Below are 20,667 nucleotides of genomic sequence, written 5' to 3' on the forward strand. Positions count from 1 at the left end.
GCGTCCTTCCTCGTCACCTGTAGGAGCGGGATTCTTTTTGTTGCTAAGAAGGATAAGACCCTCAGACCCTGTATTGATTACCGTGGACTTAACAACATCACCATTAAGAACAAGTATTCTCTGCCTTTGATTAATTCTGCTTTTCCCCTCCTTCATGGTGCTACCATCTTTACGAAACTGGATCTACGAAATGCGTATCACCTGGTGCGCATTCGTAAGGGTGATGAATGGAAGACTGCCTTCAACACACCCTTGGGACATTTTGAGTATCGGGTTATGCCTTTTGGGTTGTCTAATGCCCCTGCTGTTTTTCAGGCACTAGTCAATGATGTCCTTCGGGACATGTTGAATCGGTTTGTTTTTGTCTATCTGGATGATATCTTGATTTTCTCAGAGTCCTCCCAGGAACATGAACTGCATGTGTGCCAGGTGTTGCAAAGGTTGTTGGAGAACAAACTGTTTGTGAAGATGGAGAAATGTGAATTTCATGTGTCTGAGACCTCTTTTTTGGGTTACATCATAGCTCAGGGGGAGCTGCGGATGGACCCAGCTAAGATCTCTGCTGTCACGGACTGGCCAGCTCCCTCTACCCGCAAAACAACTTCAACGATTCCTGGGGTTTGCGAACTTCTATAGGAGGTTCATCAAGGACTACAGCCGCATTGCGGCGCCACTCACCGCTCTCACCTCCATCTCACGACCGTTCGCTTGGAATGAAGGGGCCGAATCAGCGTTCGAAGAACTGAAACATCGCTTCGCCTCGGCTCCCATTCTGATGCAGCCGGACCCCGACCGCCAGTTTGTCGTGGAGGTGGATGCATCCGACACTGGGGTAGGTGCAGTGTTGTCACAACGTTCTCCTGAAGATAACAAACTGCATCCCTGTGCTTTTCTCTCAAGGAAACTTTCTCAGGCAGAGAGGAATTATGATGTTGGAAATCGTGAACTGCTCGCCGTTAAGCTGGCTCTCGAGGAGTGGCGACATTGGTTGGAGGGGGCGGAACAACCCTTCATCGTTTGAACGGATCATAAGAATCTGGCTTACCTCCAGTCAGCGAAGCAGCTCAACCCCCGTCAAGCCAGGTGGGCACTATTTTTTGGGAGATTCAATTTTTCTCTGTCTTACCGTCCTGGGTCACGCAACGTCAAGCCTGACGCCCTGTCTCGTGTTCATTCGGCTGTTGATACTGGTAGTAACCCTGAACCCATTTTGCCTCCTACCTGCAGTATTGCAGTCATCACATGTGACATCGAGGGGATTGTTAGACAGGCTCAACATCATCAAGCTGACCCTGGGAGGGGTCCTCCTAACCGGATGTTTGTCCCTGAGTCTGCTCGCTCCCAGGTACTTCAGTGGGCTCACTCGTCTCCCCTTACCTGTCACCCTGGAGTTTCGCGGACCCTTGACTTTGTGCGACGGAAGTTCTGGTGGGCCACGATGGAGGCGGACACTCGAGCCTTCATTGCTGCTTATACGGTATGTGCACGAGTAAAAACTCCACCCAGGCCAGCGCTGGTCATCTACGACCTCTACCTATACCCAGCCGGCCCTGGTCGCATATCGCTATGGATTTTGTCACTGGACTTCCCCCTCATCTGGTAAGACTGTCATTCTTACGGTGATTGATCGTTTTTCTAAGTTCGCTCATTTTTTTTTTTTTTTTAAACTGCCCACTGCCAGAGAGACGGCTGATATTTTGGTTGAACATGTGTTCCGCTCTCATGGTCTACCCACGGATATTGTCTCTGACAGGGGTCCCCAGTTTGTCTCCCAGGTGTGGAAAGCTTTCTGTAAAGCTTTGGGCATTACATCCAGCCTGTCCTCTGGATATCACCCCCAGACCAACGGGCAAGCCGAGAGAGCGAACCAGGAGATGGAGACCGCACTTCGCTGTGTCACTGGGTCTAACCCTGGGTCATGGAGCTCCATGCTCCCCTGGGTGGAATATGCTCATAACACCTTGACTAACGCTTCCTCTGGTTTGTCTCCTTTTCTGTGTGCTCTGGGTTATCAACCTCCCCTGTTCCCTTCCCAAGAGAGGGAACTTGCGGTACCCTCGGTGCAGTCCCACATGCGCCGCTGCTGCAAGGTCTGGAGGAAGGCCAGGGTAGCTCTGTCCCGAGCTTCGGCGTACATGCAGAGGCAAGCCAACCGTCACCGGTCCCAGGCTCCCGGTTACTCTCCTGGTCAAGAGGTATGGCTGAAGTCACGGGACCTTCCATTGAAGGTGGAGTCGAAGAAGATGGCGCCTCGTTTTATAGGACCGTTCAAGATACTGTCTATTGTTAACCCCCTGCGCGGTTAAGCTACAGCTTCCTGCCTCCCTACGGGTTCATTCCACCTTTCATGTTTCCCAGATTAAGCCTGTGTCGGTTAGCCCTTTGTGCCCGCCCTCTCGTCCCCCTCCTCCGCCCAAGATCGTGGGTGGGGGTCCGGTCTACACTGTCCGGCGACTTCTGGATGTTCGCCGCCGGGGTCGTGGTTTCCAGTACCTGGTGGATTGGGAGGGTTATGGTCCTGAGGAACGTTCCTGGGTGCCCAGGAGCTTCATTGTGGATCCTGCTCTGGTTCGTGAGTTTCATAGGTTACATCCTGATAAACCCTGTCGGCCGCCAGGTGGCGTCCGTGAGAGGGGGGTACTGTTAGGCCTACTGCTGCTAGGTAGCTCTCTCTCTGCTCTCCCCCTCCCCTCTGTCTGTCCTTGATTGCAGGAGTGAAGTCTGGTGTGCGGGAGTCAGGGTTCCAGCTGCAGCTCATTCACCATAATCACCTCAGCCTTTAAGACCCGGTCAAACTTTCCACTCATCGTCAGATCATAGTCAAGACAACCATGTTAGTCTCGCTGCCGACTCAACCTGTCTGTTTTCGCTCTTGTGTTTTTTTGGACTGTTTATTTACTTTTTCTCCTGTGCCACAGATATTTGGAACCTGACTCCTGCCTCCGCTTCACTCCTGCCACCACCATCCTGCTCTCCACTATCGGGCCTCTCCTTTGGACTCACCACGGACACTAGGACATTACGGTACCACACCTGCCCTGACCTGGATCTGTACCCTCCCTGTAACCTGGACTTGCTCTTCCCCATTTATTGGAAACCTGGACTATTGAACATTATAATAAACCTGTTAAAACTTCTCTGGCTTGGTGTACTTGTCTGCATTTGGGTTCTATCCAGTTAAATCATAACAATAGCCTGGTTCCTCTCTAGGTTTCTTCCTAGGTTTTGACCTTTCTAGGGAGTTTTTCCTAGCCACCGTGCTTCTACACCTGCATTACTAGCTGTTTGGGGTTTTAGGCTGGGTTTCTGTACAGCACTTCGAGATATTAGCTGATGTAAGAAGGGCTATATAAAATAAAATTGATTGATTGATTGATATATACTTTATAATCTGTTATGCCCTAGTCTATATACTTTATAATCTGTTATGCCCTAGCCTAGGTACTTTATAATCTGTTATGCCCTAGTCTATATACTTTATAATCTGTTATGCCCTAACCTATATACTTTATAATCTGTTATGCCCTAGTCTATATACTTTATAATCTGTTATGCCCTAGTCTATATACTTTATAATCTGTTATGCCCTAGTCTATATACTTTATAATCTGTTATGCCCTAGCCTATATACATTATAATCTGTTATGCCCTAGCCTATATACTTTATAATCTGTTATGCCCTAGACTAAAACTACTTTATAATCTGTTATGCCCTAGTCTATATACTTTATAATCTGTTATGCCCTAGCCTAGGTACTTTATAATCTGTTATGCCCTAACCTATATACTTTATAATCTGTTATGCCCTAGTCTATATACTTTATAATCTGTTATGCCCTAGTCTATATACTTTATAATCTGTTATGCCCTAGTCTATATACTTTATAATCTGTTATGCCCTAGCCTAGGTACTTTATAATCTGTTATGCCCTAGTCTATATACTTTATAATCTGTTATGCCCTAGACTAAAACTACTTTATAATCTGTTATGCCCTAGTCTATATACTTTATAATATGTTATGCCCTAGCCTAGGTACTTTATAATCTGTTATGCCCTAGTCTATATACTTTATAATCTGTTATGCCCTAGACTAAAACTACTTTATAATCTGTTATGCCCTAGTCTATATACTTTATAATATGTTATGCCCTAGCCTAGGTACTTTATAATCTGTTATGCCCTAGTCTATATACTTTATAATCTGTTATGTCCTAGTCTATATACTATATAATCTGTTATGCCCTAGTCTATATACTTTATAATCTGTTATACCCTAGTCTATATACTTTATAATCTGTTATACCCTAGTCTATATACTTTATAATCTGTTATGCCCTAGTCTATATACTTTATAATCTGTTATGCCCTAGTCTATATACTTTATAATCTGTTATGCCCTAGTCTATATACTTTATAATCTGTTATGCCCTAGTCTATATACTTTATAATCTGTTATGCCCTAGCCTAGGTACTTTATAATCTGTTATGCCCTAGTCTATATACATTATAATCTGTTATGCCCTAGTCTATATACTATATAATCTGTTATACCCTAGTCTATATACATTATAATCTGTTATGCCCTAGACTAAAACTACTTTATAATCTGTTATTCCCTAGTCTAAATACTCTATGATCTGTGTAGGCTATTTGTTTACCCGAAGTCTGGCCATAGCTCAAAGTCATGCTGGAAATGGTTATTGATTTCCATCGCATTGATACAATCCCTATACGTACGCAGTACAGTCCCATACATAGGCAGTACAGTCCCATACGTAGGCAGTACAGTCCCATACATAGGCAGTACAGTCCCATACGTAGGCAGTACAGTCCCCATACGTACGCAGTACAGTCCCATACGTAGGCAGTACAGTCCCATACGTAGGCAGTACAGTCCCATACATAGGCAGTACAGTCCCATACGTAGGCAGTACAGTCCCATACGTAGGCAGTACAGTCCCATACGTAGGCAGTACAGTCCCCATACGTACGCAGTACAGTCCCATACGTAGGCAGTACAGTCCCCATACGTAGGCAGTACAGTCCCCATACATAGGCAGTACAGTCCCATACGTAGGTAGTACAGTCCCCATACGTAGGCAGTACAGTCCCATGCGTAATATGGACAGAGGAAAGAGTGTATGAAAAGTTAAATGATGTCATGGAAATGTGTGTCTCTCTCTCTCTCTCTTCAGTGTTGTGTAAGTTGATTTGGGTGGCACACAGCAGAGCATGTTGCACTACAGTGGCCTAGCTATTCAACGTGGGTGTGAATGCGCATCAGCAGTGTGTCGGTCTGTGGCTCTCTGTCTGCTTGCTTGTCTAATCCATTATTTCACCCAGGCCTTCTGGAAATGTTGCTGTGGGCCACACATTCCGTGCCGAACAAAAACGGAATGACAAATATCAGTTTTACTGCAGTGTGCTAAATCAGGGTCACACCGAGTGATTCTTGGTAGTCTTAAACAAATCTACTTTGAAACAAAAGTATATACCTCACACACATGGTTATGGGCTTAGAAAAAGAAGACACTTGTACCATGTCGGATATAGAGCTTAAATGTATTCAATTTTGAGTTTGCGTCCCAATATTACAGAACTGAAATATAACAAAACTGTTTGACATAGAAACACCGGATTTTCTTCGTTTAAAAAAAATAATTATCTTTATTAATTATGAAAAATATTTATAACATTCCACCCATGAGGCCAAAGAGCAGCGTTTTTTGGGTCATTTGCGGCAGGAAAGGATTACCCCTTCAACTAGGGCCACTGCCAGCATACAGAGTACCAGAAGACACATCGCCCACCATGGGTTTGTTGATGTTATATGGTACGTTGCCTTATTAATAAAAAGGCTTTTGTAACTTTGTAGGTAATGTTCAATAACAAAAACTCAACAGAAAAATCACACCGACAAGGTCTTCAGTATGACTGACCATGTCAAACGAAACAAGTGTTCAGCTCCTAGCAAATCTGGAGGAGGCAGGCTGTAATCATTTACATATCCGGGACATTTTAAGGCATTGAGATTCCATCCTCTTTCCAGCACCATGTGGCAATGTGACAACTCTATAACAAGGGTGAACTCTGGAGGTCAAAGCATTGAATCCCCTCCACTGTGGGATGGTGAATAGGCCCTTAATAAAAGTGAGGGGGAGGGGCCATGCTTGAGCAAGCATTCCAACTCAGGAACTTCTATTCCTATCATTTAATTTCACAGTACACAACGGCACTCTTTGTGACAGGAGGAGGACTTATTAAAGCTCAACAAATTAACATGAGTGCTTGGACGGAGCCACAACGTTGGTGGTGGGCAATCAACCATCCACAGAGAAGACAGAAAAGAGAAGAGAGGAGAAGAGGTGTGGAGAGAATGAGCAGTGAAGAGGAGAGAAGCAGCAGGAGAGGGTGGAAGATGGAACAGGAAAAGAGAGAGGAGAGAGACAGCAGGAGAGGGTGGAAGATGGAACAGGAAAAGAGAGAGGAGAGAGACAGCAGGAGAGGGTGGAAGATGGTACAGGAAAAGAGAGAGGAGAGAGACAGCAGGAGAGGGTGGAAGATGGAACAGGAAAAGAGAGAGGAGAACCAGCAGGAGAGGGTGGAAGGTGGAACAGGAAAAGAGAGAGGAGAACCAGCAGGAGAGGTGGGAAGGTGGAAAAGGAAAAGAGAGAGGAGAACCAGCAGGAGAGGTGGGAAGGTGGAACAGGAAAAGAGAGAGGAGAGAGACAGCAGGAGAGGTGGAAGATGGAACAGGAAAAGAGAGAGGAGAACCAGCAGGAGAGGGTGGAAGATGGAACAGGAAGAGAGAGGAGAGAGACAGCAGGAGAGGGTGGAAGATGGAACAGGAAAAGAGAGAGGAGAGAGACAGCAGGAGAGGGTGGAAGATGGAACAGGAAAAGAGAGAGGAGAACCAGCAGGAGAGGTGGGAAGGTGGAAAGGGAAAATAGAGAGGAGAGACAGCAGGAGAGGTGGGAAGGTGGAACAGGAAAATTGGGAGGAGAGAGACAGCAGGAGAGGTGGGAAGGTGGAACAGGAAAAGAGAGATAGGAGAGAGACAGCAGGAGAGGTGGGAAGGTGGAACAGGAAAAGAGAGAGGAGAGAGACAGCAGGAGAGGGTGGAAGATGGAACAGGAAAAGAGAGAGGAGAGAGACAGCAGGAGAGGGTGGAAGATGGAACAGGAAAAGAGAGAGGAGAACCAGCAGGAGAGGGTGGAAGGTGGAACAGGAAAAGAGAGAGGAGAACCAGCAGGAGAGGTGGGAAGGTGGAACAGGAAAAGAGAGAGGAGAACCAGCAGGAGAGGTGGGAAGGTGGAACAGGAAAAGAGAGAGGAGAGAGACAGCAGGAGAGGTGGAAGATGGAACAGGAAAAGAGAGAGGAGAACCAGCAGGAGAGGGTGGAAGATGGAACAGGAAAAGAGAGAGGAGAGAGACAGCAGGAGAGGGTGGAAGATGGAACAGGAAAAGAGAGAGGAGAGAGACAGCAGGAGAGGTGGGAAGGTAGAACAGGAAAAGAGAGAGGAGAAACAGCAGGAGAGGTGGGAAGGTGGAACAGGAAAAGAGAAAGAGGAGAGAGACAGCAGGAGAGGTGGGAAGGTGGAACAGGAAAAGAGAGAGGAGAGAGACAGCAGGAGAGGGTGGAAGATGGAACAGGAAAAGAGAGAGGAGAGAGACAGCAGGAGAGGGTGGAAGATGGAACAGGAAAAGAGAGAGGAGAGAGACAGCAGGAGAGGGTGGAAGATGGAACAGGAAAAGAGAGAGGAGAACCAGCAGGAGAGGGTGGAAGGTGGAACAGGAAAAGAGAGAGGAGAACCAGCAGGAGAGGTGGGAAGGTGGAACAGGAAAAGAGAGAGGAGAACCAGCAGGAGAGGTGGGAAGGTGGAACAGGAAAAGAGAGAGGAGAGAGACAGCAGGAGAGGTGGAAGATGGAACAGGAAAAGAGAGAGGAGAACCAGCAGGAGAGGGTGGAAGATGGAACAGGAAAAGAGAGAGGAGAGAGACAGCAGGAGAGGGTGGAAGATGGAACAGGAAAAGAGAGGAGAGAGACAACAGGAGAGGGTGGAAGATGGAACAGGAAAAGAGAGAGGAGAACCAGCAGGAGAGGTGGGAAGGTGGAACAGGAAAATAGAGAGGAGAAACAGCAGGAGAGGTGGGAAGGTGGAACAGGAAAAGAGAAAGGAGAGAGACAGCAGGAGAGGTGGGAAGGTGGAACAGGAAAAGAGAGAGAGGATAGAGACAGCAGGAGAGGTGGGAAGATGGAACAGGAAAAGAGAAAGAGGAGAGAGACAGCAGGAGAGGTGGGAAGGTGGAACAGGAAAAGAGAGAGGAGAAACAGCAGGAGAGGTGGGAAGGTGGAACAGGAAAAGAGAGAAGAGAGAGACAGCAGGAGAGGTGGGAAGGTGGAACAGGAAAAGAGAGAGAGGATAGAGACAGCAGGAGAGGTGGGAAGGCGGAACAGGAAAAGAGAGAGGAGAGAGACAGCAGGAGAGGTGGGAAGGTGGAACAGGAAAAGAGAGAGGAGAGAGACAGCAGGAGAGGTGGGAAGGCGGAACAGGAAAAGAGAGAGGAGAAACAGCAGGAGAGGTGGGAAGGTGGAACAGGAAAAGAGAGAGGAGAGAGACAGCAGGAGAGGTGGGAAGGTGGGACAGCAAAAGAGAGAGAGGAGAGAGACAGCAGGAGAGGTGGGAAGGTGGAACAGCAAAAGATAGAGAGGAGAGAGACAGCAGGAGAGGTGGGAAGGTGGAACAGGAAAAGAGAGAGGAGAGAGACAGCAGGAGAGGTGGGAAGGTGGAACAGGAAAAGAGAGAGGAGAGAGACAGCAGGAGAGGTGGGAAGGTGGAACAGGAAAAGAGAGAGGAGAGAGACAGCAGGAGAGGTGGGAAGGTGGAACAGGAAAAGAGAGAGAGGAGAGAGACAGCAGGAGAGGTGGGAAGGTGGAACAGCAAAAGATAGAGAGGAGAGAGACAGCAGGAGAGGTGGGAAGGTGGAACAGGAAAAGAGAGAGGAGAGAGACAGCAGGAGAGGTGGGAAGGTGGAACAGGAAAAGAGAGAGGAGAGAGACAGCAGGAGAGGTGGGAAGGTGGAACAGGAAAAGAGAGAGGAGAGAGACAGCAGGAGAGGTGGGAAGGTGGAACAGGAAAAGAGAGAGGAGAGACAGCAGGAGAGGTGGGAAGGTGGAACAGGAAAAGAGAGAGGAGAAACAGCAGGAGAGGTGGGAAGGTGGAACAGGAAAAGAGAGATAGGAGAGAGACAGCAGGAGAGGTGGGAAGGTGGAACAGGAAAAGAGAGAGGAGAGAGACAGCAGGAGAGGTGGGAAGGTGGAACATGAAAAGAGAGAGAGGAGAGAGACAGCAGGAGAGGTAGGAAGGTGGAACAGGAAAAGAGAGAGGAGAGAGACAGCAGGAGAGGTGGGAAGGTGGAACATGAAAAGAGAGAGAGGAGAGAGACAGCAGGAGAGGTGGGAAGGTGAACCAGGAAAAGAGAGAGGAGAGAGACAGCAGGAGAGGTGGGAAGGTAGACCAGGAAAAGAGAGAGAGGAGAGAGACAACAGGAGAGGTGGGAAGGTGGAACAGGAAAAGAGGGAGGAGAGACAGCAGGAGAGGTGGGAAGGTGGAACAGGAAAAGAGAGATAGGAGAGAGACAGCAGGAGAGGTGGGAAGGTGGAACAGGAAAAGAGATAGGAGAGAGACAGCAGGAGAGGTGGGAAGGTGGAACAGGAAAAGAGAGAGGAGAAACAGCAGGAGAGGTGGGAAGGTGGAACAGGAAAAGAGAGAGGAGAAACAGCAGGAGAGGTGGGAAGGTGGAACAGGAAAAGAGAGATGAGAGAGACAGCAGGAGAGGTGGGAAGGTGGAACAGGAAAAGAGAGAGGAGAAACAGCAGGAGAGGTGGGAAGGTGGAACAGGAAAAGAGAGAGGAGAAACAGCAGGAGAGGTGGGAAGGTGGAACAGGAAAAGAGAGGAGAGAGACAGCAGGAGGGGTGGGAAGGTGAAACAGGAAAAGAGAGAGGAGAAACAGCAGGAGAGGTGGGAAGGTGGAACAGGAAAAGAGAGATGAGAGAGACAGCAGGAGAGGTGGGAAGGCGGAACAGGAAAAGAGAGAGGAGAGAGACAGCAGGAGAGGTGGGAAGGTGGAACAGGAAAATAGAGAGGAGAGAGAAAGAGTAAGGGATAAAATAGCAGTGGTCTTTTGGTTGGACTAAGTGGTTTCACCGCAAGCAGCTCAGATAGTCTGAGAGGATTTGTGGGCCTCATCTGCTGCTTAACTGACAAAGAGGTTTGGTCAGATCCTCTGCCAAATGGAGAGAGCCCCAGAAATCATTCAGTTATGACAACAAATACCTCATTAATATGGATATTAAGCTTATGTGACCCGTTGCAGAATGCTGGGAGTATGTCGCACGTCAATACTTCACAGGAGAGGCATTTGAACATAAAAAATAATATTTTTTCATCTAAATTCGTTTTTCTTCTTCAGAAATGCCTTACTGAACATGTGAACCTACATGTGCCTTACTAACAACCTTGTATGTACTCTGTAAATATGAATAAAATGTGAAATCACGAAGGTGTTAAGACAGAGAAAATACAGAATCATGTCTAGCCATGATTGGTTCAGATAATGAGGGGGCTGGGACATTCACAAGAAAGAGAGTCCATTGTGTTACTCAAGGCTTCTCTGTCAAATGGCCCGTCCTGCTCTCTGCTACCGCGGATATTTGAAAGATCCATTGAATTTACTAATATTGTCATCATGGACTACAGATTTCAATACCAGTGTTGTCCTGAATAGAGCTGCTGGTATCGACACAGCTCTGTCTTCTGTGGCTAAAGCAGTCTGGACTGGTTGAAGCCGAGTGGGAAGGATAATTTTGAAAGTGAATCACCATAATCCATACACCTGTAAGAGTCTACAGTTAAATGCCAAGATAGCTACATGTACATACATTATTGTCTCAACAGTATAAAAAGTTGTTTTAATTTGTAGCTATTGTTAGCTATATAGCTAGCTAGTTACAAAGTTGCATACAGGTAGCTACCATTGTAGTTTGCTTCGTCCCGCAACGAGCCATTGTTTACAGACGGCTCGTTGCGGGATGAAGCAACATTAAGACAGCTAGCTAGCTGAGCTGACCCGTTGCATTCTGCTGTTAATGTTGATTGCTGATGTGCTAAGGCATGCATGACGACAATCTTTTTCATGTTTGCCAGTTTGTCATGTTTAACTAGCTAGCTACCGAAAATAGCCACTGTGGTGTGAATGCTAATCGATTAGCAAGCTAATCAAACCCCATGTTAGATTATAGCTAGCTATTTAGCTATAATTTCATCATGGCTAGCTATTGGATTATAGATTTCGAGGTTGTTTTTGGCATGTTCAACTAGTTGGCTAGCTAGATGAATACCATTTACATCTATCCAGCTGGTAATTATGAAGCTAAATGTTTGCTAAATCTAGCTAGTTATCTTGTGTCTGCATTGCCATTGTTGAGCTGGAAGCAGTTTGGAACCAGGTTTCAGCTGATGTGCAATGTTGACGTCCTTCCTCCCAGAGACGTGAAAGCATCCCCCGGACTGGACACAGCCCGGCAAACATATATTTTTGAGAAGATCAGGACTTTTGCAATGAAAAGGCCATGGACATTATATGTCCTGCTCCAAAGGGCAGGACAGAAATATGCTCTCACGTTAGATTCTGTTGTTCGTATCATAACATGACCTGAACCAAAGTTACTCAAAGGATCTTATGATCTAGGTCTAGATAATGATTTCACCTAAGCCTTTATGTGTTTTATGTTTTTCCTAATTGTAGGCTACTACCTTTAGCACTTTAAGTTAATAAAGTATTTTATTGTTGAAATATTTTCTTTGTTTTTAAGCACTACCTCACTGCTTTAGCACATGGCCACATTCACATGTTTTCCAATGTGAATTATTTAAGAGATTAGTGGGTCTAAGGCTTTAGAGGGTGTGAACGATGCTAAATGGGTGTAAACAAAGATTTTTCAGAATTTAGATTTTAGTCATTTAGCAGACGCTCTTATCCAGAGCGACTTACAGTTAGTGAGTGCATAACATTTTTTTTCATTGAACAGCACTTTAGCTGTTCAATGTGAAAGGATATCTTTCTTATACAGCAATAAGCTATTTAATACTGTAAATGGTTAGCCTAATTGGGGTAACATGGTGAGATAATGATTAAAAAAAAAAAAAAAAAACATGAAGACAAATAAAAAATAAAAATAAAATTATAATGTCCAGAGAATATATTTGGGCAATTTGGTGAAAATATTCATTTTCTAAATATATGTTTCACAAGGATTAATGTAGAGCAAGTGTGAAAATCACAGCAAAATGTTTGAACGGCTTTTTCTCCTAAATGGGATTCTAAGTTTAGCAACTTTTAAAGCAGCATTACTTCCCCATGTTTCCTCCAGCTGCATTGTGTGTCATTTTGAAGCTCTGAGTCTCTACTTTTATCCAATGAAAAACTCCATTAAAATGTTGGAACATAAGACTGAAAAGAGACGGTTGGGTCACATATTTGATGCCAGTAAACTCATTTAAAAAAAAGTTGTGGAAAAAATTTAAATGCTGTGAATGCTACTGAAAATGTCTAAATAATAATTTAAAAAAAACTATGTGGGGCAGGCAAGAGGGGGTGATAATGTGAGTAATGAAACTTCATAAATAAATAGTTGCATCAGTGGCTGAGTAAATGTGTAATTACATCATCCTTTGTAACATTAGTCTTACACCGGTGGTGAAATGACAGAGGTCACATGTGAGAATGGCAGTTATTTCAACAGCAAACAGGCCCAAATGCATCTCTGCAGACTTCACACAAATATGCATTTGAAGTTATTTATGAGCTGTCCCCTGTTCCTGTTTCCATCATCTGGAGTGGGCCTGGGACCAGCTGTGCCCTCCTACACACGACCTCTAACTGAGATCATCTTGAATCAACTAAGAGCATGGGAAACATTATCTCACCCTCTGTTATTGCTCAGGCATCGGTTGATTCAGAGAGCGAAAACACTCGCCCAGTGGCATGACGTTCACAGCTATGGAACATGTCCTCTCTTTTCCTCTGCTTTCCTCTCCTTTCCTCTACTTTCCTCTACTTTCCTCTCCTTTCCTCTCCTTTCCTCTCATTTTCTCTGCTTTCCTCTCCTTTCCTCTCCTTTCCTCTGCTTTCCTCTTGTCCAGCTCAGAATGCGGGGTCACTGTCTATATACCCCTGTCACAGTATCACTGCTTGGTGTGACAAAAACAATCTGACACTTTCCAGACATCCTTATGCACTGCATATGGTGGCACGAAGACCAGGCAGAGGGTCAGTTCAAAACATCACCAAGGAATAATCCCCTCAATTTATGTTCCTCAGCTATGTTTGGACCGTTTTCATTAGGCAGAGATAAACACAATGTATGTTTGGTGTGTCAGTGCAGTCAAGAATGACGTTCTAAAATTACAGTCAATGGAGACATCAGCTTTGGGATTGAGGGACATGAGCAACGTTTGACACAAGGCGTATGACACCACCAAGTTGTAGACCTTGAGTAATCGAGATAAACCAATCAGATGACAGACAACTGCACTCATTAGATGTTTCATCAAAGGAGAGTTTTCGAAATTACATTACACATTTGGGTTAGCAATCAAGTGAATATTTTTCTCTTCCTCAGATTACAGTCATAAACAATGGCGCTACATTTAGATCTCGAAGTCTGACGCCAGTGGTGAATCACTCTTTCCAGAGAGTTCAAGAGTTTCCATGGAGGAAAAACAATTTATCTCTTTTTGGCTATCAAGGTCTGGCTCTAGAATTAACTACTACTAGCTTTAACTCCTGCTGTCACAAGACAGCCCTACATGTTAACCAGTATATCATTCAAAACTCGCAAGCCTATAAATATCTCTTTCATATTGACAATTGTCTCTAAAAAAAATAGAAATTAACAGGTTTGTGAGTTTCCCCTTTTGGCATCTGCCACCTCTCTCTTTACAGAACCTCTATAAACCGGCTGTAGGTGAAGTAATGGCAGACAGATATTGATGCCACCTGTACTTTAACTAATAAAACAGCAAATAGTCACTCCTAGGCCCCTGTATTGCAGACAAAAAATGACTTTCTCAGCTGAATGATCATCACATGCACTGTAAAACAGTTATCCTCTCTTTCATGCTCTTATATCATGCTAATCATGCTAATATCCCAAGGGGCCATAGTTTAGATCATGCTAATCTCCCAAGGGGCCATAGATTAGATCATGCTAATCTCCCAAGGGGCCATAGTTCAGATCATGCTAATTTCCCAAGGGGCCATAGTTTAGTGCTGCATGAGTCCACAATCTACTACTCAGGGCTGTTGGCATGGAGCAGGTGCATAGCAACGGAGGCCGATGCTAAGTGGGCAGGTGAATGTCACCTGACTTTAGAGCTGAATAGAAGTTTGCAAAACATCGGGAACATCTAACTCCATGCTGAATCAAGTCTCACTTTGGGCTTCACAGGCCCCAGTCAGAGCCAAGATCCATATCCTCCCACATCCTCAGTACATCCACTGGTATAATGCAGCTTTAACACCATAGATGCATCGGAGAAACACTGGGGAATGTTTTAAACGTGACACCACCTCCAGGAGAAAGAGACGAGGGAATCAAATATACTGTAGACAGTTGTCAGCTATCTACAGTCTAATTGCTGAGGGGCATCGTCTGTTCCCCATGGCTTCAAGGCGTCCTGTGTTTATTTTGGGGTGTAGTCACCAGTCCATGCATGCATTCCTGATTTAATCTACAGCAGAGTCTTCAGTGTGTTTTCCTACGAAGCATGGCAAACAACAAGTATCCCTAAACAGCCTTAAGACATTCATTACACTAATAGAAAACAGGTCAACCATCAGAACCACTGGAGAGATCCTTACGCTTGTTTGCTACTTTTCAGTGATCATAATAGTCATCAACACACTACAGGCTGCTAGATCACTTCTTATTAATGTTTCTCATGGTGACAGAGTTATGTGGATGGCACACACCGCACCGAATGTCAGTCTGCCGTTCGTTCGCCGTTTGTTCCGTGCGCTGTGTTTTAGGGACCACCTGCTGGTGGACGTCTGACTGCCGACATCTTCGCGCAATTCTACATGTAGAATCGGTTTGCACTCAGGTTGCAAATTACGGCTGGCACTCTGTTCAGAGGTGCTAAGTACCTTCGGCCGGCAAACGCTACCGGTGTGTCCGTGCTCAACCACAGCGCCGGCCAATACCTCATTGCAAGAAGACCATCAGCAATCACTACTACACTCAATGGTAGGTTGAAGTGGTTGAAGTGAATATAAATCAAATTACTCGTTCCCATGCCTCCTAGGGGACTTGTTGTCTAAAAATCCTACTGAGGGGATTTGAATATGAACAGAGCCTGAGGCAGTGGACAATGCACATGGTCAATTGCAATGCAGGCCAATATCCTCTTAGAGAGAGAGAGAGAGAGAGAGGGAGAGATACAGGATGAGGGGCTGCAATGTGTTATTTCACAGGGATTCCATCTACTCTGCAACTTGCAATTTAGTGAATTTCCCTCGGCATCAACAGCCACTGAAGTCACACACAAAGGAGCGGGGCCAAATTAGGAGCACAATGAGTCCACTGTGGGAGCTTCAGAGGAAATTAATGAATGCTGTTGATACACATTCTCACACTGTCAGTGTTCTCACCTCCCAGTCCCCCCATAGCCTCAGCTGAACCATTGCAAATCAACAGGAGAGTTCCATTCCATTGGTTTTCTTAGAACTCATCTATCACTGTAAGAAGGAAGGCTCAGCTCACCCAGTAAAATAGTACTGGTTACCACTGTGGTAGACCGTAAACAAAGCAAAAAAATTAGGCCTACCTTGGAGAGCGTCAACAATCTATTTCTGCATGAATGAGAATGATGCTACTCCTGTTAATGAAGGACTGTGCGATATGATATTATGAACATAAAAGACAATGACTGCAGCTTAACAGTCTCCAAGACAACATGGGGGCGACTGAGAGTCCTCTATCTATACTGTCTGTCCCATCTGTCACATCAAAGCCCTTAAGTCTGCTGGGAGCTTTTAAGAAGTATGTTGCTGAACCTGTGGCATTGGCGCCTAGCTAGCTCTCTCCTCCCAGGCAGGCATCCCCAGGGTGGCTGGGAACACAGATGGACAACACTTGGGACTGAGTCAGAGAGCCCAGTGGGACACAGGAATTACAGCCCAGTACAACTACTCCCAGTCCCAGTTCAGCCCTTCACATCGCACGGCACAGCAAAGCACAGCACGACTTGCCCAGAGACTGAGACAAAGTAAAGATGATGGAGTCTATGAACTCCGAGTTTGTTTTGATATCCAAATGACACAGCATAATGGATGTTTTTGTTTATAAACTAAAACTGAAAATCATCCACTGTCTGCTCACACAACTCTGAAACTCATTAGTAACAGCTGTACTGAGTTGCATACCCAGATGTCTTTAGCTGCAAAAAAAATAAACACCCCTAATCATTCAATACATCAGTCATCAATCTGAGGCATTTCTATAGGCTATTGGAGAATGCCTTTGTCTGACCAATCAATCAACAACAGACAAAACAATTTCATGTTTCCATCAAAACCAATCTACACAGGAAAATTCAAGTTGTCATTATAAACATGGATTTGTGATCAATAAGCCAATTAGTTAGTGGTTGAGAAACAAAGGAGCAGAATGTGGATCAATATACTTATACAGACAGCTGATAGTGACTTGGGTTGTCAACTCCTGTTGGAACTATCCAGCCCACCCCGAGCTGCGCTGACTGTAGGGAAATCCTTTCAGACTTATCTCCCTCTTATCACGTTTCACAAGTTGGTCAACTACTCTTTAATGCTGATAGCCTAGTAAACCGGGTCAGATCAACATTAATTGGGTCGAAACGTATTGTAAACATGACAATTTAAGATGCGCTTTGCGCGGAGAAAGCTCAGTGGGGGGACCAAACAGAATCAACAGGCATGGCAAAAGTTGTCATTTTAAAATGTAAGTTTTAACTCAAACAGAAAAAGGAATTCATATTTAAATAAAAACGTACCCATTTTTTTGTTTCCCAGTTTCCGAAGATGAGGTGTCTGTTGAAAGTTCAACTAACGGGCGATGTTGCGTCCGGAGATGCACAGCGAACGCCAGACTAGTCCACTGAGTTGCTGCTGCGCGGCGTCCCGTTTGGAGACAGGCTGAGTGACGTCACCACTGGAGGATTGGCGTGCAGGACTGGTTAGGACAGGTCAGTTTAGTTTAGTTTAGTTTATCAGGATCTCCATTAGCTACTGCACATGCAGCAGGTACTCTTCCTGGGGTCCACATAAAACGTACTAATACATGACGAAGTACAGAACAGTAATAGACAAGAACAATATAAGATATTACATTACATTAAAAATAAAACATATAAATAAAATAAGAGTTAAAAATAGGAAAGACACCAAGAGACAACAAAAATACTATTTATATATACATATTCATATCCTCGTATACAGTATAGTTAAAGTAGTTCTTTAGAAAGAGGAGAGGCGCTGTGATACAATATGTTTTTTAAATCTGTTTTTAGAGCCAGGACAGGACAGCAAAGCGTTTGGGCCCCTCACCTCGCCCCTCTTCAGAGGACAGAAAAGTTTGTTGGTCAATCAACCCTGGATACTTTATCTTGGTTAATGTTATACGCATTCTTCTGCTGGTCCAGATCAAAGACCACTGTCTAAACTTAGATCAGTGCAGGTTTGCCTTTGCCTGAGTGAAGACAAGATCTGGGTTAATCTATCCACATAATAGAGCCCCACAGTGGAGCTGTCATAATACCCATAAAACCTAGCGGTCAAACAAGGAAATGGTTCCAATCGTTTTTCCACCATTCATTTTTACCATAGGGAATTTTAGTAACACCTAAAATAAGGGCTGTGTTTTGTGTAATCTTACCCTGGCATGATGTTTTGATAACCATGTAAATCTCTCTCGGACAAGGTAACTTTTATCAATATACAGTAACCAGTCAAAAGTTTGGACACACCTACTCATTCAAGGGTTTTTCTTTATTTTTACGATTTTATATCTTGTCGAATAATAGTGAAGACATCAAAACTATGAAATAACACATATGGAATCATGTAGTAACCAAAAAAGTTTTAAACAAATCAAAATATATTTTATATTTGAGATTCTTCAACTAGCCACCCTTTGCCTTGATGACAGCTTTGCACACTCTTGACATTCTCTCAACCAGCTTCACCTGGAATGCTTTTCCAACAGTCTTGAAGGAGTTCCCACATATGATGAGCACTTGTTGGCTGCTTTTCCTGCACTCTGCGGTCCAACTCATCCCAAACCATCTCAATTGGGTTGAGGTCGGGTAATTGTGGAGGCCAGCTCATCTGATGCAGCACTCCATCACTCTCCGTCTTGGTCAAATAACCCTTACACAGCCTGGAGGTGTGTTGGGTCATTGTCCTGTTGAAAAACAAATGATAGTCCCACTAAGTGCATACCAGATGGCGTATCGCTGCAGAATGCTGTGGCAGCCATGTTGGTTAAGTGTGCCTTGAATTCTAAATAAATCACAGACAGTGTCACCAGCAAATCACCCCACACCATCACACCTCCTACTCCATGCTTCACGGTGGGAACTACACATGCGGAGATCATCTATTCACCTACTCTGCGTCTCACAAAGACACAGCGGTTGGAACCAAAAATCTCAAATTTGGACTCATCAGACCAAAGGACAGATTTCCACCGGTCTAATGTCCATTGCTTGTGTTTCTTGGCCCAAGCAAGTCTCTTCTTTTTATTGGTGTCCTTTAGTAGTGGTTTCTTTGCAGCAATTGGACCATGAAGGCCTGATTCACACAGTCTCCTCTGAACAGTTGATTTTGAGATGTGTATGTTATTTGAACTCTGTGAAGCATTTATTTGGGCTGCAATTTCTGAGGCTGGTAACTCTAATGAACTTATCCTCTGCAGCAGAGGTAACTCTGGGTCATCCATTCCTGTGGCTGTCCTCATGAGAGCCAGTTTCATCATAGCGCTTGATGGTTTTTGCGACTGCAAAAGTTCTTGAATTTTTCAGGATTGACTGACCTTCATGTCTTAAAGTAATGATGGACTGTCATTTCTCTTTGCTTATTTGAGCTGTTCTTGCCATAATATGGACTTGGTCTTTTACCAAATAGGGCTATCTTCTGTATACCCCCCCTACCTTGTCACAACACAACTGATTGGCTCAAACGCATTAAGAAGGAAAGAAATTCCACAAATTAACTTTTAACAAGGCACACCTGTTAATTGAAATGCATTCCAGGTGACTACCCCATGAAGCTGGTTGAGAGAATGCCAATAGTGTGCAAAGGTGTCATCAAGGCAGAGGGTGCATACCTTGAAGAATCTCAAATATGAAATATATTTTGATTTGTTTATCACTTTTTTGGTTCCTACATGATTCCATATGTGTTATTTCATGGTTTTTATGTCTTCACTATTATTCTACAATGTAGAAAATAGTAAAAAATTAAGAAAAACCCTGGAATGAGTAGGTGTGTCCAAACCTTTGACTGGTTACTGTATATATTTTAAGTGTTTCTAAAATCCCCTTTGGGAAAAAGAAATGGTGGAAAAATTATCGGAACCATTTCCTTGTTTGACCCGCTAGGTTTTATGGGTGTTATGACTCATACTGTGCTCTATGCCTTAGCTAAGCTGTTTTGAGGGAAGGTAATACATTTGTATTCTCAGTGCTGTAGTATCCTGTCTACCCCTGAAGCTCCTAGTAATCCAATGTTTTGGATAAGGTGTTATCATGTCAGCTGGGCTATCCTGTGCAAGAAAGTCAACAACGACAAAGAACCAATGAGCGCTCACCACAGATCAGAGGTTAGCCCCAGACCTGCAGAGTCAGTGAATCCAACCTGCTGTCCAATAACTCAATATAGAAATCGAAAGGACTACAGAAAATACAATCCCCATAAAGAGAAAAGACTAAACATCAGAGGGCAATGGCTGTAGTCTCTAAGGGCTGGATTCAATCTGTATCACTGAAGTATCGCGGAAGATCCGAGTTAAAATAGTAAAGGTAATTTTTGATTGAGCCGACATCTGCACCGTGAATGCAGTTTCCGCTAACGCAGGAACATTGCCTTTAAATTTCAATCGAGCTATAACGTGTATCTTGCACGATACTTCTGCGATACGGACTGAATCCCCAACTACATTCTATTATCTGCCTTTTTTAATCTTATACAGACAGTGTGGGTCCCCAACTACAATCAGCTGCGGGACGTTTTTTTGTTGAGCTGATGGTCAGTGGGCAGGAACATCATTACAAATACTATGTACATTGCAAATTGACCGCAATAAGCCCAAACAGATATAGAATTTGACAAAAACATAATAATTTCAAACTTGATTACTTTGAGATAAGATCACAGAGTCTCTCTATTTAGCCTATGCATGGAAATACTTGGGAACAGATTTCCTAAAATAAAATCCATTGGAGCTGATTTCCTGGTGTTTTTACAGTGTTTGATGTCCAACCCAAAAAAATTATAATAATAATTGGTCATAAAACTTGGGGGCCAAATAAAATCACCAGAGGGGCCAATTCGGCCTGCAGG

General features: G+C 44.4%; 1 protein-coding gene across 1 annotated transcript in view; it reads right to left on the minus strand.

Annotated features, from left to right (window-relative positions):
- Window positions 1–17,214, minus strand: part of LOC121536470 (neuronal membrane glycoprotein M6-b) — a 78,278-nt gene extending 61,064 nt beyond the window's left edge. The window contains exon 1 of the mRNA XM_041843761.1: window positions 17,100–17,214. Within this exon, the coding sequence (XP_041699695.1) occupies window positions 17,100–17,103 (4 nt within the window). The 5' untranslated portion in view covers window positions 17,104–17,214. The remainder of the gene's footprint in view (window positions 1–17,099) is intronic.
- Window positions 17,215–20,667: the final 3,453 nt, after the last annotated feature.

Source organism: Coregonus clupeaformis, chromosome 23, assembly GCF_020615455.1.
Source record: "Coregonus clupeaformis isolate EN_2021a chromosome 23, ASM2061545v1, whole genome shotgun sequence".
In the NCBI taxonomy this organism is placed as follows: domain Eukaryota; kingdom Metazoa; phylum Chordata; class Actinopteri; order Salmoniformes; family Salmonidae; genus Coregonus; species Coregonus clupeaformis.